The following is a 25,803-nucleotide window of genomic DNA, read 5'->3' as shown; positions in this document are numbered from 1 at the left end:
TTATGGCTCCTCAAAATAAGGAGTTTGGCTACTGAAAAACAATTGCATTAAAGATAATGTTACTTTGTTTTAAAAACATTTTATGTGGTCTGATATTGATTGATGTTACACAATTGTGCAAATATTTTTGCACTGCATTTGTAATCTAGGTTTATGTATTGGGATTGTCATGTTCAAAGGAGGTTTGCCTGGTATTTCGGAGCTGGATTTAGGCGGGATCAGACTGATATACCTTAGAAAAGCTCTCTATGAAAAGCACAATTGGGCTAAAAGAGGCTGCTCCCAGGTGCTTACCATGCTACAGAAAAAGCTACTGAGCTGTTGTTCATTCCTGATTGAGCATTTCTCTCTCTGTTTGTATTTGCCTATATATTTAACCCCTGCAAATGGGTTAAACAAATAGGAAAATTCCCGCTCTGGAGATTTGCGACTGCTACTGCAGGACTGTATCTATGTTTTAATTCCTTTGTGGGGTTAAATGCATAACGTGCCAGGATGAGTAGGCGGACACTAAAACTCCCTGAAATGGCCAAGGCCAGCCTCTCAAAGCACCGTTTTCATTGTACCTAGCAAGACAACTTTACCTAACAAAACAGATACACAGCGTACAAACCTTTATATAAACCGTTCTGCAAGTCTTTCCAACGTGTTTTAATTACTCTTTTCCCACGTACGTAGCGGTTCTCATTTCATGCCTGAGATATTATGTTTTTGGCACCTTGTGCAATGGTCAGTAATGGCCACTAACAAAGCTGTGGGAAATACAGGCAAAGCGATATTACATTTTGAAAATGATCTCACATTTACAATATGGCTTCTCAGCTACTTCATGAGTGTCTATAGGCCCATGAAAAGCCTCTTGAGTGTTATTACATGTCCCCTGCTGTGGCAAATAAGTGACACCAATAAAAAAAAAAAAGCTATTGCACTGATTCAGCAATCACTAGGTAGTATGTTGGTGGGTCAGCATTTTAAAATTTTGCACCCTGGCCAATCTGTTGTGCTTGAGTGCAGTAACTCACCACTTTAATAGCACTCTGTGTGATATCCATTAAGGTATGGGGTGCACTAAAAAAGTTTTGAATAAGTTAAGATGCTATGACTAGAATATTTAAAGGAACACTAAATTCTCTTCCATTATCTTTTTAGATGCACACTTTAAGACACTAGGTCCTACTGAGTGTGCAATAGTTCACAGAATATACTTGTCAAGGTATTTGAAATGTTATTAAATAATATATAGAGGTATATTTGTCTTTATTTAATAGATCTGTGGATATGAACATGGTCTGTAGACAAAGGTTTGTTCCTAAGAGATCTCCCACATTCATTATGTAAAATTATCCTGAACACACAGGGGGAGACAATGGAACATTTGGCCTGCCAAATTTCAGAACAGTCACTTAGAGGAATGTTGGGGGAAGTAATTTTGAAAGGAAATGGAAACTAACACAGTTTCAGGATACAGCAAATATATGGATTTCCTCCAAGAGAAATGCCGATCCGTCTGAAGAAATGTGAGAGATACAAACATTCTTCAAAGGAACTGATAATTGGCACAGACTTGTTGAGTGACTCAGGCTGTTTGGATGATAACATCAGAATACACGTAACACAGACGTTGTGTCGGGGGTTAGAATAACACAGTGAAGACAAATGACTTACATTATGATTTCAAAGCAACAGTATATGTTTTAATGGACATGAGATGTGTGTGTGTATGTGTATATATATATATATATATATATATATATGATATATATATATGTGTATGTTTTGAAAGCATGAATATCTTAGCCTCTGTGTGTTTAAGAACATGAATAGATGTTTATGGACCTGAAGAGAAGTGATTATTAACATTTATTTCTTTCATGTAATTAACAAGAGTCCATGAGCTAGTGACGTATGGGATATACATTCCTACCAGGAGGGGCAAAGTTTCCCAAACCTTAAAATGCCTATAAATACACCCCTCACCACACCCACAAATCAGTTTTACAAACTTTGCCTCCAAGGGAGGTGGTGAAGTAAGTTTGTGCTAGATTCTACGTTGATATGCGCTCCGCAGCAAGTTGGAGCCCGGTTTTCCTCTCAGCGTGCAGTGAATGTCAGAGGGATGTGAGGAGAGTATTGCCTATTGAATGCAGTGATCTCCTTCTACGGGGTCTATTTCATAAGGTTCTCTGTTATCGGTCGTAGAGATTCATCTCTTACCTCCCTTTTCAGATCGACGATATACTCTTATATTTACCATTTCCTCTACTGATTCTCGTTTCAGTACTGGTTTGGCTTTCTACAAACATGTAGATGAGTGTCCTGGGGTAAGTAAGTCTTATTTTCTGTGACACTCTAAGCTATGGTTGGGCACTTTATTTATAAAGTTCTAAATATATGTATTCAAACATTTATTTGCCTTGACTCAGAATGTTCAACTTTCCTTATTTCCAGACAGTCAGTTTCATATTTGGGATTATGCTTTAATTATCATATTTTTTCTTACCTCAAAAATTTGACTTTTTCCCTGTGGGCTGTTAGGCTCGCGGGGGCTGAAAATGCTTCATTTTATTGCGTCATTTTTGGCGCGGACTTTTTTGGCGCAAAAATTCATTTCCGTTTCCGGCGTCATACGTGTCGCCGGAAGTTGCGTCATTTTTTGACGTTATTTTGCGCCAAAAATGTCGGCGTTCCGGATGTTGCGTCATTTTTGGCGCAAAAAGCATTTAGGCGCCAAATAATGTGGGCGTCTTTTTTGGCGCCAAAAAATATGGGCGTCGCTTTTGTCTCCACATTATTTCAGTCTCATTTTTCATTTGCTTCTGGTTGCTAGAAGCTTGATGTTTGGCATTTTTTTCCCATTCCTGAAACTGTCTTATAAGGAATTTGATCTATTTTGCTTTATATGTTGTTTTTTCTCTTACATATTGCAAGATGTCTCACGTTGCATCTGAGCCAGAAGATACTACAGGAAAACCTCTGCCTGCTGGATCTACCAAAGCTAAGTGTATCTGCTGTAAACTTTTGGTAGCTATTCCTCCAGCTGTTGTTTGTATTAAATGTCATGACAAACTTGTTAATGCAGATAATATTTCCTTTAGTGATGTACCATTGCCTGTTGCAGTTCCCTCAACATCTAAGGTGCAGAATGTTCCTGATAACATAAGAGATTTTGTTTCTGAATCCATAAAGAAGGCTTTGTCTGTTATTTCTCCTTCTAGTAAACGTAAAAAGTCTTTTAAATCTTCTCTTTCTACAGATGAATTTTTAAATGAACACCATCATTCTGATTCTTTGGACTCTTCTGGTTCAGAGGATTCTGTCTCAGAGATTGATGCTGATAAATCTTCATATTTATTTAAGATGGAATTTATTCGCTCTTTACTTAAAGAAGTACTAATTGCTTTAGAAATAGAGGATTCTAGTCCTCTTGATACTAATTCTATACGTTTAGATAAGGTTTTTAAAGCTCCTGCGGTTATTCCAGAAGTCTTTCCTGTTCCTAATGCTATTTCTGCAGTAATTGCTAAGGAATGGGATAGATTGGGTAATTCATTTACTCCTTCTAAACGTTTTAAGCAATTATATCCTGTTCCGCCTGACAGGTTAGAATTTTGGGACAAAATCCCTAAAGTTGATGGGGCTATTTCTACCCTTGCTAAACGTACTACCATTCCTACATCAGATGGTACCTCGTTTAAGGATCCTTTAGATAGAAAAATTGAATCTTTTCTAAGAAAAGCTTATCTATGTTCAGGTAATCTTCTTAGACCTGCTATATCATTGGCTGATGTTGCTGCAGCTTCAACTTTTTGGTTGGAAACTCTAGCGCAACAAGTAACAAATCGTGATTCTCATGATATTATTATTCTTCTCCAGCATGCTAATAATTTCATCTGTGATGCCATTTTTGATATTATTAGAGTTGATGTTAGATTTATGTCTCTGGCTATCTTAGCCAGAAGAGCTTTATGGCTTAAGACTTGGAATGCTGATATGGCTTCTAAATCAACTCTACTTTCCATTTCTTTCCAGGGAAACAAATTATTTGGTTCTCAGTTGGATTCTATTATTTCAACTGTTACTGGTGGGAAAGGAACTTTTTTACCACAGGATAAAAAGTCTAAAGGTAAAAACAGGGCTAACAATCGTTTTCGATCCTTTCGTTTCAACAAAGAACAAAAGCCTGATCCTTCGTCCTCAGGAGCAGTTTCAGTTTGGAAACCATCTCCAGTCTGGAATAAATCCAAGCCTGCTAGAAAGGCAAAGCCTGCTTCTAAGTTCACATGAAGGTACGGCCCTCATTCCAGTTCCGCTGGTAGGGGGCAGGTTACGTTTTTTCAAAGAAATTTGGATCAATTCTGTTCACAATCTTTGGATTCAGAACATTGTTTCAGAAGGGTACAGAATTGGTTTCAAGATGAGACCTCCTGCAAAGAGATTTTTTCTTTCCCATGTCCCAGTAAATCCAGTGAAAGCTCAAGCATTTCTGAATTGTGTTTCAGATCTAGAGTTGGCTGGAGTAATTATGCCAGTTCCAGTTCCGGAACAGGGGATGGGGTTTTATTCAAATCTCTTCATTGTACCAAAGAAGGAGAATTCCTTCAGACCAGTTCTGGATCTAAAATTATTGAATCGCTATGTAAGGATACCAACGTTCAAGATGGTAACTGTAAGGACTATATTGCCTTTTGTTCAGCAAGGGAATTATATGTCCACAATAGATTTACAGGATGCATATCTGCATATTCCGATTCATCCAGATCATTATCAGTTCCTGAGATTCTCTTTTCTAGACAAGCATTACCAATTTGTGGCTCTACCGTTTGGCCTTGCTACAGCTCCAAGAATTTTCACAAAGATTCTCGGTGCCCTTCTGTCTGTAATCAGAGAACAAGGTATTGTGGTATTTCCTTATTTGGACGATATCTTGGTACTTGCTCCGTCTTTACATTTAGCAGAGTCTCATACGAATCGACTTGTGTTGTTTCTTCAAGATCATGGTTGGAGGATCAATTTACTAAAAAGTTCTTTGATTCCTCAAACAAGGGTAACCTTTCTGGGTTTCCAGATAGATTCAGTGTCCATGACTCTGTCTTTAACAGACAAGAGACGTCTAAAATTGATTACAGCTTGTCGAAACCTTCAGTCACAATCATTCCCTTCGGTAGCCTTATGCATGGAAATTCTAGGTCTTATGACTGCTGCATCGGACGCGATCCCCTTTGCTCGTTTTCACATGCGACCTCTTCAGCTCTGTATGCTGAACCAATGGTGCAGGGATTACACGAAGATATCTCAATTAATATCTTTAAAACCGATTGTTCGACACTCTCTAACGTGGTGGACAGATCACCATCGTTTAATTCAGGGGGCTTCTTTTGTTCTTCCGACCTGGACTGTAATTTCAACAGATGCAAGTCTCACAGGTTGGGGAGCTGTGTGGGGATCTCTGACGGCACAAGGAGTTTGGGAATCTCAGGAGGTGAGATTACCGATCAATATTTTGGAACTCCGTGCAATTTTCAGAGCTCTTCAGTTTTGGCCTCTTCTGAAGAGAGAATCGTTCAGTTGTTTTCAGACAGACAATGTCACAACTGTGGCATACATCAATCATCAAGGAGGGACTCACAGTCCTCTGGCTATGAAAGAAGTATCTCGAATTTTGGTTTGGGCGGAATCCAGCTCCTGTCTAATCTCTGCGGTTCATATCCCAGGTGTAGACAATTGGGAAGCGGATTATCTCAGTCGCCAAACGTTGCATCCGGGCGAATGGTCTCTTCACCCAGAGGTATTTCTTCAGATTGTTCAATTGTGGGGGCTCCCAGAGATAGATCTGATGGCCTCTCATCTAAACAAGAAACTTCCCAGGTATCTGTCCAGATCCCGGGATCCTCAGGCGGAGGCAGTGGATGCATTATCACTTCCTTGGAAGTATCATCCTGCCTATATCTTTCCGCCTCTAGTTCTTCTTCCAAGAGTAATCTCCAAGATTCTGAGGGAATGCTCGTTTGTTCTGCTAATAGCTCCGGCATGGCCTCACAGGTTTTGGTATGCGGATCTTGTCTGGATGGCATCTTGCCAGCCATGGACTCTTCCGTTAAGACCAGACCTTCTGTCACAAGGTCCTTTTTTCCATCCGGATCTGAAATCCTTAAATTTAAAGGTATGGAGATTGAACGCTTGATTCTTGGTCATAGAGGTTTCTCTGACTCCGTGATTAATACTATGTTACAGGCTCGTAAATCTGTATCTCGAGAGATATATTATAGAGTCTGGAAGACTTATATTTCTTGGTGTCTTTCTCATCATTTTTCTTGGCATTCTTTTAGAATACCGAGAATTTTACAATTTCTTCAGGATGGTTTGGATAAGGTTTTGTCCGCAAGTTCTTTGAAAGGACAAATCTCTGCTCTTTCTGTTCTTTTTCACAGAAAGATTGCTATTCTTCCTGATATTCATTGTTTTGTACAAGCTTTGGTTCGTATAAAACCTGTCATTAAGTCAATTTCTCCTCCTTGGAGTTTGAATTTGGTTCTGGGAGCTCTTCAAGCTCCTCCGTTTGAACCTATGCATTCATTGGACATTAAATTACTTTCTTGGAAAGTTTTGTTCCTTTTGGCTATCTCTTCTGCTAGAAGAGTTTCTGAATTATCTGCTCTTTCATGTGAGTCTCCTTTTCTGATTTTTCATCAGGATAAGGCGGTGTTGCGAACTTCTTTTGAATTTTTACCTAAAGTTGTGAATTCCAACAACATTAGTAGAGAAATTGTGGTTCCTTCATTATGTCCTAATCCTAAGAATTCTAAGGAGAAATCATTGCATTCTTTGGATGTTGTTAGAGCTTTGAAATATTATGTTGAAGCTACGAAATCTTTCCGTAAGACTTCTAGTCTATTTGTTATCTTTTCCGGTTCTAGGAAAGGCCAGAAAGCTTCTGCCATTTCTTTGGCATCTTGGTTGAAATCTTTAATTCATCTTGCCTATGTTGAGTCGGGTAAAACTCCGCCTCAAAGAATTACAGCTCATTCTACTAGGTCAGTATCTACTTCCTGGGCGTTTAGGAATGAAGCTTCGGTTGACCAGATCTGCAAAGCAGCAACTTGGTCTTCTTTGCATACTTTTACTAAATTCTACCATTTTGATGTATTTTCTTCTTCTGAAGCAGTTTTTGGTAGAAAAGTTCTTCAGGCAGCGGTTTCAGTTTGAATCTTCTGCTTATGTTTTTCGTTAAACTTTATTTTGGGTGTGGATTATTTTCAGCAGGAATTGGCTGTCTTTATTTTATCCCTCCCTCTCTAGTGACTCTTGTGTGGAAAGATCCACATCTTGGGTAGTCATTATCCCATACGTCACTAGCTCATGGACTCTTGTTAATTACATGAAAGAAAACATAATTTATGTAAGAACTTACCTGATAAATTCATTTCTTTCATATTAACAAGAGTCCATGAGGCCCACCCCTTTTTTGTGGTGGTTATGATTTTTTTGTATAAAGCACAATTATTCCAATTCCTTATTTTATATGCTTCGCACTTTTTCTTATCACCCCACTTCTTGGCTATTCGTTAAACTGATTTGTGGGTGTGGTGAGGGGTGTATTTATAGGCATTTTAAGGTTTGGGAAACTTTGCCCCTCCTGGTAGGAATGTATATCCCATACGTCACTAGCTCATGGACTCTTGTTAATATGAAAGAAATGAATTTATCAGGTAAGTTCTTACATAAATTATGTTTTTTATTTCAGATCTACATAGACAGGATTCACTTGGAATACAGTACAATACTGAATTAAAAATAAGCTATTATTCACATATAAATGCCAGGATACCGATAACATTGTAATGCATTTTAAACTAATAATTAGCAGTATTAAATTACCTAAATAAAATAAAATGTTAATAATATAACATATTTGGTATCAGAATAATCAGAAAAAAATAACCTAATATTAACCATCTGTAATTGGGGTTATATATGATTAATGCAGAGAGTGTGATCTGATTAAATAACCATTTTATGAAAAAAAAAAAAAAATTTAACTTGCTTAAAAATGTTAGAGATGGTCTTGTTGTATTTGTTTGTTTGTACATCTGCTGCCACCTAGTGTTATGATGCGGAATTGCAACCATGAGATGATTGGTTGTTGCAAAGAATGCATTTCCTTGACAACACATTTACCAAATAAACCAATCCATGTTCAGTTGCGAAGAACTAATCCAAGACAAGGCCGTGGGCGTTTCCAATATTCACCAATGACTGATAAATAATCAAAAAGGGGAGGGGTAAGATCAGATGATTTAACCCCAGCATAGAGACTAAGAAAGTGTTGTGTTATTTTGATCCAGAAAGGAGTAACTGCGGCAGTTATTAATCAAAAGCACACACCTACCATATGGACTCCATATGCTTTACCCCAATTTTGAATTTCTGAGGTGAATTGGATCTGTTGCAAAACATTGGGAACCGGATTGCTGTTTATTTGGGTGATGTATATAAAAGTTTTATTATAAGATAAGTTATATGCATAGTCAATTTGTATTTAATAGATTTAAAGAAACAGTGTGTTTTAGTTAGCATTTCACAGCCTATATATATATTGTTTAAATCTGCGTCTGATTGACCAAGTAACTCATCTATGCAAGTTCTGATATTGTCAGTTAATTTTGTATTAGGATAAATTGCAGTTAAATAGCAGAATATATATATTATCCTATTGTTTTATAAACACTGTTTAGAATTGTATTGCTTGGATGTTAAAGGTTTTTAATCCCATTGTGTTAAATAAATAAAAGGCTGAATTGTGAAGGTATATTTTTCTGGGTTTTGTAAGAAGGATAGCATATCTTAAGAGTTGGTTTAACGCATATAAACTTTTATTTAGTTTCCTTTTATTGCAAATATAGTTCAATATGTTCATGGATATTAACTAAATAAAAGAATTCAGGTATTTATATTAATTGTATGGTCTAGTAGGTGCATGGTTGATAAGGGTTTCTATTTCTTTGTATTGTGTTTATAACCCTGCCATAAACTTATATATATTATTTGGATAGCACTGCTAAGATTCTTATAAATATACTGACATAATAATTGGAGGCACTTTTTCTGAGATTTATTAATATTCCATCATAATTGATATAATATATTTGTAAGTAAATAGAAATTATTATAAAAGAGAAAAAAAAAAAAAAAAAAAAAAATCATATTTCGATATTAATATTTTAAAGATATAATTTTTTTTTGAAAAGTTGAAATATTAATTTTCATATTTCGAGATTGACATTAATATCTTAAAATATTATTAAAGATTAATTTTGAAAAAGTAATAAAAATATTAATTTTTCATATTTCAAAATTAATCAAAAATATTGATTTTTCATATTTTCAAAGTTAATCAAAAATATTAATTTCTCATATTTTGGAATATTAATTTTTCATATTTCAAAATTAATAATATTTTTTTTTTTGAAATATAAAATTTTTCCTTCTCTCTTTTTATTGGCAAAAATTGTATTAGCGTTTTAGTTTAACTAAGTACTAAACCAATATAATAATGTCTGTAGCCAGAAGTGACTCATTTAATTCTATACATAGCAATGAAATTGGTCCCATAACCATACCTATTACTAAAGGTCAGGTCCTTAAGAAAGATATCTTAAGTTACCTTAAAGGGAAGTTTAATATTGCGGGTGAATTAAATGATTTTATGGATATGCTTGAAACTAGGGCTAAAAATATTACCGTTAATAATAATATGTGGAATGAAGAGAATGAATTCTTCCAGGAATTATTAATGATTAATCAATGCGAAGCTCCCAAAAAGCGAGACGAACTAATACTAAAATCCTGGCCCCTTTTAATATGCATAATTGACGAAATGTCGTTTTGTGTCACAGACAAACGATTGCAAATACAGGAGCTAGAAAATAGTATTCGTTCCTCGCGCAGACGCGAAGAGGGTTTAAAAATAGCCAAAAATAAAATGGATGAATTTGCCCAAAACCTAGCCACCTTAGATAAGCACAATATGGACTTAATCGCGCAGATACAAGATTTAAATAAACAGCTTGCGCAAAGCCAGAGAGAACTAAGCGATTTAAAAAGGTCATATCGCCATAATGAAAACCCCTATATTAGCAATGAGAATAATACAGATAATGCTAACTCCTTTAGCGAACGCGTCAGGGACGAGGTACGAAAATATATAGAACAACATAGACAAATGACCCCTAACGGGTCAGAAGTAGATTTCCCAAATAGACAATCCCCTCAGGATGTAAATCCAGAGGACAGCTGTAGCGCAGCTGATGCGGGGGAGGGAAACTCTAACAGAGAATCCCAAAATATGTCTGATAAAGTCTATGATTCCCATAAAATAATCACTTTCGTACAACGCGCAGTACCTATATTCTCCAATAAGGGAACAACATCTGTAATTGATCATTTACAGGCTTTTGAAAATGCGTTAGCTATAATGAATGTTACAAGTGAGAAATTGAAAATTGAATTTCTACCTTGGGTATTTGACAGTAAGCATCACAAATTCTTTGCCTCACTAAAGGATATGAATATTCATTCCTGGAATGGGGTAAAACGACAATGCAGAAAAGAATTCGGGCAATATCGCACTAAAACTGCCGCAAAGATAGCGGTATATGGTTTAAAGTGTCGTGCGAATCAGAGTCCAGTCGAATTCCTTTCTGTATTGAAAAATGCGTACAGTATGGCTGAAGATAATCCCAGATTTGATGGCTCAGAATTTGTAAATTTATTTTTTGAAGCATTGCCTACACCCATCAAAATCAACTTAGCTAGAGATTTTGATGAGGACTGCTCATTGGAATGGCTGATCAAAGAGAGTACGAAGTTATACTCTATTCAGCAGTCCAGTGAGCAGGGGGTTAAAAAGGAGTCAAAACCCCAAATTGTGGCAGAAACTAGGGTGTCACCTAGCCCCCTCAATTTGGAGTCTAACAAGAGGACTTATGCAGAGGTGGCCAGTCAAAACAGGCCATCTCCACAGAGGTTTAATTCTGCCCCTCCCCCTACACAGGTTGAGGCGCAGGGAGACTATAACCAAAGTGGGGGACATAATCAGGTGAATAATTACTCACAAAGAGAATACTCACCAAATAATTGGTATCCGCGCAAGGGTAGATACAATAGACGGCGAAGATATTCTCAGGGTAACCAGACACCCCAGGTATATAATGCTCCCCAAAGTACTAATGCTGAACAAGCTGAACCCCAGGGGCAACCACGCCAGAATAGAAATAGTGGCCCTGATTCTGAGGGAACCCAATGGTCCAGGAATCAGTACAATGGGGCACCAAGAGATAGGCCCAGGGGTAGAGGTAATTTGTACAATCAGGTAGATATGCTGTTTACCCAATTAAATCGGTTGAGTGAACAAATCGCTAATATGAGTCAAAAATCTACGGCTCAGCAACCGAACAATACTTTTTTAGGGGTACAGCCAGTGGTCAGCAGTGGACCACAGGCACAGTCATAAATACTGCAGTATCACCTGAAGGGGAGGGGAGAGATATACAAAATGTAGTAATAAATATCAATGATACTAATCATGTTATCTCCCCACAGACCGGAAACGGACAAATTAGCTGTGACAATGAGCGACATCAGCCGGGAAAAATTAACCAAACTTTTCCTCTGCAGTGTTCTCTTAACATTATTTCTACAGATGCAGTACACAAGAACCCAGCTGACCTTGTCATAGGGGAAACAGGTAGGTATGAAATTTCCTCTGCATCGAATGACACAGCGGATCCAGGTAAAACGTGGCGAAGCCCACAGATGTACAAGAATGCAAATTTTATGTGTGAAATGATAGAAACTGCAGGAAGATATTATGTACTAGTTGAGCTGCAAGATTCAGTCTCCAACCCTATCAGGGGATTAATTGACACTGGGTCACAGGCAACTATCTTATCCCACAGGTACTACACACAGCTAAATGAGCTAACACCCCACAAACCTAAAATAAAAGAATTTGACGGTTCTCTGATAGGTGTTGGGGGTGATTCCCTAAAAGTCTACGGTATTGCCTGGTTAAAATTTAAATTGGGGAACAGGGTCATAAGACACCCTGTCATTATAGTGGATCTGCCAACTGATCGTTTAATTATTGGTAGTGATCTCCTGAAGCGATTAAGCACCATAATTGATTGCATAAATAATGTAATTTGGTCGCAAGTTAAACGGCCTATCAATTATGAAAAATCTGGTACATCTCGCACCCGACACAGCTGTCACGTGGTGGAAGAGAAACCAGATGCTGTGGAGATTCATTTCAGGAATAACTCTACACCTGAAATCACTATTCTACAAATAGATGATCAGACTCCTTTTAGTGGCTCTGATGGTAATACTTTTAAAATATCGCCTGGAAAGATAGCGAATATCTCCCTAGATGGCGATATATTAACCATATCACTCCACAAGGGGGATCCTAAAATCCCTAAAGGGGGAGACCATGCTCAATACCTCACAGGGATTGAGAGAGTTAAAGAGGATCTATTTATCCCTATACAAGTACATGACCTTGGTAAAACCAAGTATGCTAAAATAAACTTAAAACAGGAAGCTAGCTATATAAGCGAAGGTTTATTAGAGCAAATAGCTGAACCTAAAGTGATTAAATATCTTTCTCCCCAAGACCACTGTGTCAACGGCCTGGATGACAGGTCTGAAAGCTATAACATCACAGCTAAGTGCTTATTATCTATCTCTCTTGGTAATAAGTCAGTGAAGCACCTGTTTTTAGTTTTAAATACTCCCCATAATCAAATATACATTGGCAATGATATCTTACATAGATATGCCATACAAATAGATCTGATTAATTCTTGCCTCTGGAGCAGGTTAAAGGGGGACCCTGAAGTATTTCAGGATGAAAATGCAGCCCTGAAATCAAACCAGCAATTGCCATATGCTGTGAATATGCAGGTATCTAGCGATGTTATAATTCCTGCTGGGGCTGATAAATTTCTTTTACCCTTACAGGTAAAGAGAGGTCAGAAATTAAAAACTTCTGAAACACTGATTTGCCTCTCCCATAGAATACAAAATCTGGGTGTCTCAGTAACCTACACTCCTATGGTGAATATTGGAACTGTTCCAATAAATATTATTGTGCATAACATGACCCCACAGGATATAACATTATCCAAGGGAACTACCATAGGATATGCACTGGAATCAAGTTATTACACTTTTGGATTCCAGAATAATGTAATTGGGCTAATACCTGAAGGATACCTAACTGAAGAACAATTAATAGAACAATCCTTTGCATCTATGCCAGAGGGTCTATTTAATATTCAGTCTATTTATCCCTTCAGCTCAGAGGAAGGCATCTGTAAAATTGAAGAAGCCTCTCTAGTGTTTGATCAGCCAATCAAACAGCAAGATTACCCCAATACCCAGAATCATGGGAGCAACGTAAATTATAATCAAGGGGATCTCACCTCTAGACTGGAAGAAGCCTATGAAATAGGACAGCCTGAAATCTTTCCAGGATTTCAGCAAATAGTCGAAGAGCAAATATCCTTAGCTAATGGCTGTTCCAGCGATGATGAACGCCAACAGCTGCGAGAACTCCTAATGGAATACAAGGATATTTTCGCTAAGGACTCTTATGACTGTGGTACCACAGACTTGCACATTGCAAGAATACAAACAGATCCTAATGCGCCACCTGTATTTGTCAAACAATACAGACTTCCCTTAGCCTCATATGATTCTCTTGCAGAGATCATAAGGAATTTGGAAGAAAGAGGTATTATCAGACAGGTGCACAGCTCTTATAATAATCCTATTCTAGGTGTCCTTAAGCCCAATGGACAATGGCGTTTGTGTGCTGACTTAAGACAGCTAAACAAACGAGTATACATGTCTGGCTGGCCTGTACCATACATTGACCAGTGCCTAGCACAAATGCAGGGATCCAAAATATTCACTGCCATTGATTGTGCACAGGGATATTGGACCATAAAGGTACATGAAGAGGACCAATATAAGCTAGCATTCTCCTTCCAAAAGGTTCAGTATGCATTCCAGAGACTTCCATTTGGATACATAAATTCTGGACATGAATTTGCTGTATTCATGCATAAGGCTATGCCTGACGCACTGGAAAGGGGGACCTTATCTTATGTTGATGATGTTTTAATCAAAAGCACAGACTTTGAAAAACACATCACAGAACTTAAACACGTCCTCAGCCAACTTAAAAGGGCAGGTGTCAAATTATCCCTGCAAAAAGCTCAATGGTGCCGCACTCGTGTAAACTTCTTGGGGCATGAAGTTACCTCTGACGGATTAAATCCCCAGAAGAAAAAGGTGGAAGCTATAGTGAATTCTAAAAACCCAACTAACTTAAAGGAATTGAGATCATTCCTGGGTATGACGAATTATTCTCGCAAATTCATTGATAATTATGCGGAATTAGCTAAACCACTACTACTTCTTCTAAAGAAGGATGTGAAATGGCACTGGAGTGAGTCTCAAGAGACAGCCATCAGAGAGCTGAAGAGAAAACTCACTCAAGCACCTTGCTTAGCGTACCCTGAAGGTGGTAAACCTTTCTACTTAGAAACAGGGTACACAGATGTAAGCATGAGTGCTGTGTTATACCAAAAGCATGATAATTTGAACAAAGCCATTGCTTATGCGAGCAAAAATCTATCCCCAGTAGAAATAAAGTTTAACGATTGCGAAAAAGCCCTCTTATCTACTGTATGGGCTCTACAAAATTTCCGCAGCTATATACAGGGCGAGAAAATTATTGTAGAAACGGCCCACCAGCCTTTGCTATATTTGCAAAGTGAGAGAATAAGAGATGGGAATTTGTCTAATAGCCGCATAACAGCGTGGACTCTTTCCTTACAAGGCTGGCCCTTAGAAATTCGCTACAAGCAGAATAAAAAGAATCCAGTCGCACAAGGGCTTGCTGAGCTCCACGACTGTACTGCTAGAGATCCTGGGGAAGAATTATCAGAAGATGATTTTCTGAAAGAACAATTGCTTTCCCCATATAAAATGTACAATGAGGACCATTGTCAAACATTACCTTGGGTATATGTTGATGGTTGTTCTTACCATGCCACTATTGATAATGAGCGCAGATTAGTCGCTGGCATTGGTATAACGGGGGCAAATGGATTCCCAAATATATCTGTAGGTTTCAACATTGGACCAAGATCCAGTCAAGTTGCAGAACTAACTGCTGTTTTCAAAACCATTGAAATGGCTATTGAACATGGTATTCATGAATTTGTGATCATAACTGACTCAAATTATGTGCGTGACAGTTTTGTTGAATACCTGCCAACTTGGAAAAGAAATGACATGCAGAAAAGCAATAACAAACCAGTCAAGCATGGCAAGTTGTTCTGCGAGATTGATAATCTGGTAGTATCCAATGATTTAACCATACACTGGAAAAAGACCAAGGGTCATTCCAGAGTTTTAGGTCCTGATAAGGAAGGCAATGACCTTGCGGATTCATTAGCCAAACAAGGAGCCATAACTGGAGAACTCCTTAATATTGACCATTTAATGGGTGCAATTCAGGTAGAAGCCATTACCAGAAACCAGGCAAAACAACAGAGTGAGCCTAACTTGGTACAATGGAGTCAGGATTCTCCTAGTGAGGACCTGATCACTAGTCAAAAAGAAGATGCCATTGTAGGCATCTTCTATAAACACATAGAAGATCCTGAAAGCAACCCCATCTCAAAAGATGATTGTATTGGCAAAGAAGATCTGAGAATCTTAATAAAATCTAGATCACAATTCAGATTACAGGATGGTTTGTTAATTAGAACCTCCAAAACTGGCATCCAACAGTGGGTAGTACCCACCAAGTTCAGAGGTCTAATGCTTCAACATGCCCATGATGCTCCCACATCTGGTCATCGCGGTGCCAAACTCACGTACGAAATATTGCGTGACTACGCTTTTTGGCCACACATGTTGAAAGATGTTCAAACCTACTGTCAAGGGTGTTTAATCTGCCCACAGTTCCAACCCACTGCACCAACGCATAGAGCGCCATTGCAGAAAAGGGGGATGGTAATGCCATGGTCAGATATACAAATTGATTTTATTGGCCCGGTAACAAGATCATCAAGAGGTAACAAATACATGTTAACCGTAACATGCCTGTTCACTAAATGGGTAGAGTGCATTAGTGCACCTAACAATAGTGCTGAAACATGTGCAGCGTTGCTCATCAACCATGTATTTTCCAGATTTGGTTTGCCCCAAAGAATCGAATCAGATCGGGGGACCCACTTCACTAGCGAAGTAATGACAAAAATGTGGAAAATACTAGGGGTTAAAAGAAAGCTCCATATTGCTTATAGAGCTGCCTCAAGTGGTGGTGTAGAGCGTTACAACCAGTCTATTGTTAAAATCCTCAAAAAGTTTGTGAGTGAAACAGGTAAAGACTGGGATGTAAAACTACCTCTAGTCTTAATGGCATTAAAAGCAACTCCAAGTAGTGCTACCAAGGTGTCGCCTTTTGAGCTGATGACTGGTAGAAGAATGGTTCTACCTCAGCATCTGCTGTACCGTACATCAGACCAAAATTTGATAGACGCTGCCAATACACATCAATACGTGGAAAACTTAAGAAAGCACCTGCAATATGCCTTTGCATTTGCTCAAAGGAATTTAGAAAGAGCCGCAACTGCCACTAAGACCTATTATGATCTCAAAACATCCAAAAAGGAATATGAAATAAATGATAAAGTTTATCTTTATAACTTTGGAAGAGATCAGGTTAGGGAGAAGAAATTTCTTCCCTCATGGAAAGGTCCTTTCGTCATTACTGACAAAATATCTCCAGTGGCCTATAAAATACGGATCCCCAAAAATGAAAGTTTCATAGATAAATGGGTCCATATCAATCAATTGCGAGCGTGTCATCCCAGATCCCAACTACAAGTCATAGAGGGAGAATGAAGTGTCATATCCCCAAATGAACTAAAGACATACTATAGTTTAAAGATGCCTAACTGATAAACATGAAGGTTCAAAATTGACAGACTATCTACATAGAAGACTGTCCATGATGTGTACGGTCAACATCCTCACCAAATACCACTAACTTTGATCCAATTCAAATACATGTGTCCTACATATTTTTGAATTGGAAAGGGGGATTTATGTCAAGGTATTTGAAATGTTATTAAATAATATATAGAGGTATATTTGTCTTTATTTAATAGATCTGTGGATATGAACATGGTCTGTAGACAAAGGTTTGTTCCTAAGAGATCTCCCACATTCATTATGTAAAATTATGCTGAACACACAGGGGGAGACAATGGAACATTTGGCCTGCCAAATTTCAGAACAGTCACTTAGAGGAATGTTGGGGGAAGTAATTTTGAAAGGAAATGGAAACTAACACAGTTTCAGGATACAGCAAATATATGGATTTCCTCCAAGAGAAATGCCGATCCGTCTGAAGAAATGTGAGAGATACAAACATTCTTCAAAGGAACTGATAATTGGCACAGACTTGTTGAGTGACTCAGGCTGTTTGGATGATAACATCAGAATACACGTAACACAGACGTTGTGTCGGGGGTTAGAATAACACAGTGAAGACAAATGACTTACATTATGATTTCAAAGCAACAGTATATGTTTTAATGGACATGAGATGTGTGTGTGTATGTGTATATATATATATATATATATATATATATATATATATATATATATGATATATATATATGTGTATGTTTTGAAAGCATGAATATCTTAGCCTCTGTGTGTTTAAGAACATGAATAGATGTTTATGGACCTGAAGAGAAGTGATTATTAACATTTATTTTTATTTCAGATCTACATAGACAGGATTCACTTGGAATACAGTACAATACTGAATTAAAAATAAGCTATTATTCACATATAAATGCCAGGATACCGATAACATTGTAATGCATTTTAAACTAATAATTAGCAGTATTAAATTACCTAAATAAAATAAAATGTTAATAATATAACATATTTGGTATCAGAATAATCAGAAAAAAATAACCTAATATTAACCATCTGTAATTGGGGTTATATATGATTAATGCAGAGAGTGTGATCTGATTAAATAACCATTTTATGAAAAAAAAAAAAAAAAAAAATTTAACTTGCTTAAAAATGTTAGAGATGGTCTTGTTGTATTTGTTTGTTTGTACGTCTGCTGCCACCTAGTGTTATGATGCGGAATTGCAACCATGAGATGATTGGTTGTTGCAAAGAATGCATTTCCTTGACAACACATTTACCAAATAAACCAATCCATGTTCAGTTGCGAAGAACTAATCCAAGACAAGGCCGTGGGCGTTTCCAATATTCACCAATGACTGATAAATAATCAAAAAGGGGAGGGGTAAGATCAGATGATTTAACCCCAGCATAGAGACTAAGAAAGTGTTGTGTTATTTTGATCCAGAAAGGAGTAACTGCGGCAGTTATTAATCAAAAGCACACACCTACCATATGGACTCCATATGCTTTACCCCAATTTTGAATTTCTGAGGTGAATTGGATCTGTTGCAAAACATTGGGAACCGGATTGCTGTTTATTTGGGTGATGTATATAAAAGTTTTATTATAAGATAAGTTATATGCATAGTCAATTTGTATTTAATAGATTTAAAGAAACAGTGTGTTTTAGTTAGCATTTCACAGCCTATATATATATTGTTTAAATCTGCGTCTGATTGACCAAGTAACTCATCTATGCAAGTTCTGATATTGTCAGTTAATTTTGTATTAGGATAAATTGCAGTTAAATAGCAGAATATATATATTATCCTATTGTTTTATAAACACTGTTTAGAATTGTATTGCTTGGATGTTAAAGGTTTTTAATCCCATTGTGTTAAATAAATAAAAGGCTGAATTGTGAAGGTATATTTTTCTGGGTTTTGTAAGAAGGATAGCATATCTTAAGAGTTGGTTTAACGCATATAAACTTTTATTTAGTTTCCTTTTATTGCAAATATAGTTCAATATGTTCATGGATATTAACTAAATAAAAGAATTCAGGTATTTATATTAATTGTATGGTCTAGTAGGTGCATGGTTGATAAGGGTTTCTATTTCTTTGTATTGTGTTTATAACCCTGCCATAAACTTATATATATTATTTGGATAGCACTGCTAAGATTCTTATAAATATACTGACATACTGTACATATAGGGTATATGCATTTTGTGATTGGCTGATGCAGGGTTAAGGAAAATAGAACTCATTTTGAAATAATTTTGTCAGAAAAAAATCTGCTACATATTTGAAATTAAAACTAAGTGCTTTTGCATTGTATTATGGTGCGTTTGTTTATTATGCAATTATACTGTTTTTATTGGTCCATTAACCATTTACTTTTAATTTCAGGTTGCACAAAATAGAAGCCACCCTGTGCTAGCGATTGTGCTCCACTTGCAATCTAGCCCTACAGCGCTACAGAATTTTGCAGCTCTATACAAATAAATGATAATAATATCTTTTTATGTAGATTTCAATTTTTATTTTAAAGGGGTATGAACCCACATTTTTTCTTTCATGTTTCAGAAAGAGCTAAATGTAGCCACCAATCGGCAAGCGCTACCCAAGGTGCTGAACGAAAAATGGTCCGGCTCCTAAGCTTACATTCCTGCTTTATCAAATAAAGATACCAAGAGAACAAAAAAAATGATAATAGGAGTAAATTAAAGTAAAATTGGGGTTTCATATCCCTTTAATGTCCCTCTTAGTTTTTGTTTAATTTTAATTTGTGGGTGATGCTTTTTTTTCTGTTTTATTTATCTCTACTTCTACCTTTTGTTAGGTAAAGAATGAAAGTGAGTTACATTTCTACTATTGGGGCCTTTTTGACGGTCATGCAGGCTGTGGTTGTGCTATGGTCGCTTCAAGGCTTCTCCACCTTCACATCTGTGATCAACTAAGAGATCTTGTAGATATCCTGCAGCAATCAGCTGCTGCTCCCATCTGCCTGGAACTCGATGCAAGGGCTGAGCAGACGGCAGGCGCAGAGAATCAGGAAACATCTAAACCACCTCCGGAGAGAATTATTCGCTTCCACCTTGAGAAACAAGTGTTTTCTGAAAGCCTTGTTATTGGGGCTCTTGAGAATGCGTTTAAAGAGATGGTAGGTTCCATGTGTGCTATATACTGTCATACATCCAGATTTTCTTTTCTTTTTTTGTCTGGATGTTCTTATTTTTAATGTTACCTTTGTTTTGTCACACACAAGGCTGGATACAGACTTGTGCACATTATAGACGTGCATTTTCTATCCCACTACACTTTTATCCAATTAGTAAATGAACGAATGTTAGTTAAAAGGACATGAAAGTCAACATTTAAACTTTTATTTTTCAGTTAAAGGGAGAGTGAATGTAAAATGAGTTTTAATGTTGTCATGATACACATCATACCAGGGATTTAGCTACCATGCCCTGTGCATTTAGCTTCATCAGTTCATTCATATCTTCAGACTACAAGAATATAACCTGATGTCAATTTAAAGTGGCAATGTATAGTATTATTGGTTTCCCCTTAATGTGTTTCCGATGACATTTTAGTACAATTATCTCATACCTCCACTGGGAGTATAAATTCTTCTGCAGCGTCATGTTTATATAGATTTAATATAGCCAATACTTAAAGGGACATGAAACCCAAAAATGTTCTTTCATGATTCAGATAGAGAATACAATTTTAAACAACTTTTCAATTTACTTCTATTATTTAATTTGCTGACTTCTCTTGTTATCCTTTGCTGAAAGGTTTATCTTAGCAAGCTCAGGAGCAGCAGAGAACCTAGGTTCTAGCTGTTGATTGGTGGATGCATATATATAACGATTGTGATTGGCTCACCCATGTGTTCAGTTAGAAACCATTAGTGCATTAGTGCTCTTTCAACAAATGATACCAAGAGAATGAAATAAATTAGATAATAGAAGTAAATTGTAAGTTGTTTAAAATTGTATTCTCTATCTAAATCATGAAAGAAAAAATTTGGGTTTCATGTCACTTTAAGTACTGAAATTTTCAGTAAAGGTAGGAATATAAGAGGCAGAAGCAGCTATTTCAAGTGACAAAATAAAGATTAAAGAACTATTTGTAAATAATGTAATACACATTAAAGGCCAGAACATTTTACAGGTTCCTTTTAAGTTCACCAGAAAATTTATGTCAAATTTGGTACTCTGGTGGGGCACCTTAGTGAATGCAAATGTTCAATGAAGTACATTGGTTCAGTATTTTCTGAGCTATTAAGCATTAAAAAATGTTTATTTTTTTATCTCTTAAAGGACCAGTCAACACAGTATATTTGCATAACCAATAAATGCAAGATAACAAGACAATGCAATAGCACTTAGTTTGAACTTCAAATGAGTAAAAGAGTTTTTTCTGAAAATTTTGTTATGGCTTTTTCCACTCCCCCTGTACCATGTGACAACCATCAGCCAATCACAAATGCATACACGTTTATTCTTCATATGCTCAGTAGGAGCTGGTGACTCAAAAAGTTTAAATATAAAAAGACTGCACATTTTGTTAATGGAAGTAAATTGGAAAGTTGTTTAAAATTGCATGCACTTTCTGAATAATGAAATTTTAATTTTGACTTGAGTGTCCCTTTAACATTAAACATGTTGCCTTAATTTTAAGAAAAATTGTTGCTTTTTTAATTGTCACGTGTAGAGCATTTATTGAGAGTATTTATTTTTTTGTGTAAATAGTTTTTTGTTATTTTGGTGATATAGGTTGTAGAAAAATTGCAAATTCTCTGCATAAAATTCAACAGCTGCTAAGTAGACAATATCTGCGGCCATGTTTCATTAGGTAACTTAGGAACAGTAAATATGGCTACTGGGAGCAGAGCTAATGTTTAGTCTTTGAGTGAGCAAAACTAGAGAGGGCTATTTATGACCAGCAAATTAAGGATTTTTGTTTTATTTATATTTGTGAAAACAAAAATGAATCCAGCACAACAATCCAACTGGTAAAAACCCACCTTGAGTTACTACCAAACTCCCAATGTATCAATTAGAAAAAAAGTATGGAGGGTTTCCAAATATGCCAAAAATATCTTTAATGAAACAATTCAAATCATAACAGGGTCAAAAGAAGCAAGTGCTTCTTTTGACCCTGTTATGATTTGAATTTTTTCATTAAAGATATTTTTGGCATATTTGGAAACCCTCCATACTTTTTTTCTATTATTTATATTTGTGACAGGGACAACTCACATTACACACACCGACTTAAAGGGAGAGCTATGTATGTGTGTCTGCTTCACATCCAGATATCTTCTTAGTTAGATAAACGTCTCTCAGGCTAAAATTTGCTTATCTAAAATCATTTGAGGGGCCTCGCAGTACTGATGAGACATCTTAGACAATCTTATCTGAGCAGAGAACTTTAGATCACCAGGCCCTCAGTCTTAAAGGAATAGACACATACAATGCACACAGCCAGTACACATTCCCTTTAAAGGGACAACTCACATCACACGTACACTGTTTTTAAGGTACAGATCCACAAACACTTGGTGCACTCAGATTTTTAGGAATGGTTTACACCATGAACTTAATGTTAAAGTGACAAATACACTCACACAAAGCACACAGCCTTAAAGCACACCCAAAAACAGTGTAAAAGACCCAACACGCATAAAGCATTAAAGAGGCAGCTCACCATACGCTCACAAAGTCTTAAAGCGACAGGCATAAGCAATGCACACAGTCTTCAATGGATAGTTCACTCCACGTACAGAGTCTTAAACTTACAGGCACAAACATAACGCAAACATTTAAAGACAGATTACTTCACACCTACACCAAAACAGAGGCTTAAATGGACATTTCACAGTGCAAACACGCACAAAGGACAGCTCATGCCACATGTACAAGACACACACAACCTTAGAGGTGCAGCTCATGCCACACACACAGTCTTTAAAGTAAAGGTAAACTTTGATTAATGAAAGCCTGTTTTTTAAAAATACTATTAAAAACAGGGGCACTTTCATTCATCAAAGTTTAGAAAGCAGCCGTTTTGTTTAAAAACTTACCTTTCTTCTTTACACAGCCCGAGCAGCTTCCCCCGCCCGGAGATCCTCTCTTCACACATCAGTAATGACTAATCTGGCTTCCTCAAATCACAGCATGGCCTCAGGCAATGTTACTTCTGGGGGGAAAGCTGTGATTGTAGGAAGCCGGATTGGTCATTGCTGACGTGTGAAGAGAGAATCTCCAGGCGGGGGAAGCTGCTCCGGCTGTGAAAAGAAAGGTAAGTTTTTAAACAAAACGGCTGCTTTCTAAACTTTAATGAATGAAAGTGACCCTGTTTTTAATAGTATTTTTAAAAACCGGGCTTTCATTCATCAAAGTTTACCTTCACTTTAAGGTTGTATCTGAATGCTCAAGCAATTGAGTTTACTTTCACGTTTGAGGTGCAAAACTGAAATCTGTCGCCAAAAACTAAAGAAATTATATAACTGAGTGGGTCTTGTAGACCACCTCGAAAGAAATTAATTTACCAGGTAAGTATAAATTGTGTTTTCTTTTGTCCCCTGGCTATGATGTGTAATTTGCTAACTGTACCTGCTAATAGCCGGTAGGCTATGTGAGTGCAAAGTGAAAGACTGTACTTACCTGCACTTACTCTACTTAACTTACCCATGCAGACACACTTGCATCCAGTAGAAGACCCCATCCAGTGCTGTGTATGTCAGATCAGAGTATAACTATAAGGAGTATATCGGTGACCCAACAGGAGGAGGCTTGGATACCGGTACCTGTGACACCTGTGGCAGGCTTGTGACTAACTCCTTCACTGGGAGTAATTATGTCACTACCCTATACTCCAGTGTTTGCTCTGTCTTCCAGTAACAGTTCTGTGGGAGAAAATTAGGGCCTCAAATTAGTCTGAGACCCCTCTCATGAAAGAATGTGGAGCACCTCAATTCTTCACAGTCCTCCTGGAAGGCAAAGATTACACTCGCCTAGATTTGGAGTTTTGCGTTAGAAGGGGTGCGTTAGCTACGCATGCTTTTTTTTGGCCGCACCTTTTAAATACCGCTGGTATTTAGAGTTCACAGAATGGCTGCGTTAGGCTCCAAAAAAGGAGCGTATAGCATAATTTACCGCCACTGCATCTCTCAATACCAGTGGTGCTTACGGACGCGGCCAGCTTCAAAAACGTGCTCGTGCACGATTCCCCCATAGAAAACAATGGGGCTGTTTGAGCCGAAAAAAAACCTAACACCTGCAAAAAAGCAGCGTTCAGCTCCTAACGCGGCCCCATTGTTTCCTATGGGGAAACACTTCCTATGTCTGCACCTAACACCCTAACATGTACCCCGAGTCTAAACACCCCTAACCTTACACTTATTAACCCCTAATCTGCTGCCCCCGCTATCGCTGACCCCTGCATATTTTTTTTAACACCTAATCTGCCGCTCCGTACACCCCCGCAACCTACGTTATCCCTATGTACCCCTAATCTGCTGCCCCTAACACCGCCGACCCCTATATTATATTTATTAACCCCTAATCTGCCCCCCACAACGTCGCCGCCAGCTACCTACAATAATTAACCCCTAATCTGCCGACCGCACCTCACCGCTACTATAATAAATGTATTAACCCCTAAAGCTAAGTCTAACCCTAACACCCCCCTAAGTTAAATATAATTTAAATCTAACAAAATAAATTAAATCTTATTAAATAAATTATTCCTATTTAAAGCTAAATACTTACCTGTAAAATAAACCCTAATATAGCTACAATATAAATAATAATTACATTGTAGCTATTTTAGGATTAATATTTATTTTACAGGCAACTTTGTATTTATTTTAACCAGGTACAATAGCTATTAAATAGTTATTTAATATTTAATAGCTACCTAGTTAAAATAATTACAAAATTACCTGTAAAATAAATCCTAACCTAAGTTACAATTAAACCTAACACTACACTATCAATAAATTAATTAAATACAATACCTACAAATAACTACAATTAAATAAACTAACTAAAGTCAAAAAATAAAAAAGAACTGTTACAAAAAATAAAAAAATATTTACAAACATTAGAAAAATATTACAACAATTTTAAACTAATTACACCTACTCTAAGCCCCCTAATAAAATAACAAAGCCCCCCAAAATAAAAAAATGCCCTACCCTATTCTAAATTAAAAAAGTTCAAAGCTCTTTTACCTTACCAGCCCTGAAAAGGGCCATTTGCGGGGCATGCCCCAAATAATTCAGCTCTTTTGCCTGTAAAAAAACCACATACAATACCCCCCCCCCCCAACATTACAACCCACCACCCACATACCCCTAATCTAACCCAAACCCCCCTTAAATAAACCTAACACTAAGCCCCTGAAGATCTTCCTACCTTATCTTCACCACGCCGGGTTCACTGATCCGTCCTCCGAAGTCTTGATCCAAGCCTCCGAAGTCTTGATCCAAGCCCAAGCGGGGGCTGAAGAGTGACGTCCATCCTTCGGGTGAAGTCTTGATCCAAGCGGCAAATGAAGAAGTCCATCTTCGGGAAGAAATCTTCATCCTATCCGGGCAGAAGAGGACATCCGGACCGGCAAACATCTTCATCCAGGCGGCATCTTCTATGTTGTTCCATCCGATGACGAGCGGCTGATCTTGAAGACCTCCGGCGCGGATCCATCCTCTTCTTTCGACGTCCAACTGAAAAATGAAGGTTCCTTTAAGGGACGTCATCCAAGAT

At 37.3% G+C, this 25,803-nt stretch overlaps 1 protein-coding gene across 1 annotated transcript in view; it reads left to right on the top strand.

Annotated features, from left to right (window-relative positions):
* Positions 1-25,803, top strand: part of LOC128653401 (protein phosphatase 1H) — a 149,614-nt gene that overhangs the window by 51,574 nt on the left and 72,237 nt on the right. The window contains exon 3 of the mRNA XM_053706652.1: positions 19,863-20,183. Coding sequence (XP_053562627.1) covers positions 19,863-20,183 — 321 coding nt within the window. The remainder of the gene's footprint in view (positions 1-19,862; positions 20,184-25,803) is intronic.

The sequence above is a fragment of the Bombina bombina genome, chromosome 3 (assembly GCF_027579735.1).
Source record: "Bombina bombina isolate aBomBom1 chromosome 3, aBomBom1.pri, whole genome shotgun sequence".
In the NCBI taxonomy this organism is placed as follows: domain Eukaryota; kingdom Metazoa; phylum Chordata; class Amphibia; order Anura; family Bombinatoridae; genus Bombina; species Bombina bombina.
Note: the sequence above shows the minus strand (reverse complement) of the source record. Positions and strands in the feature narration are given on the sequence as shown.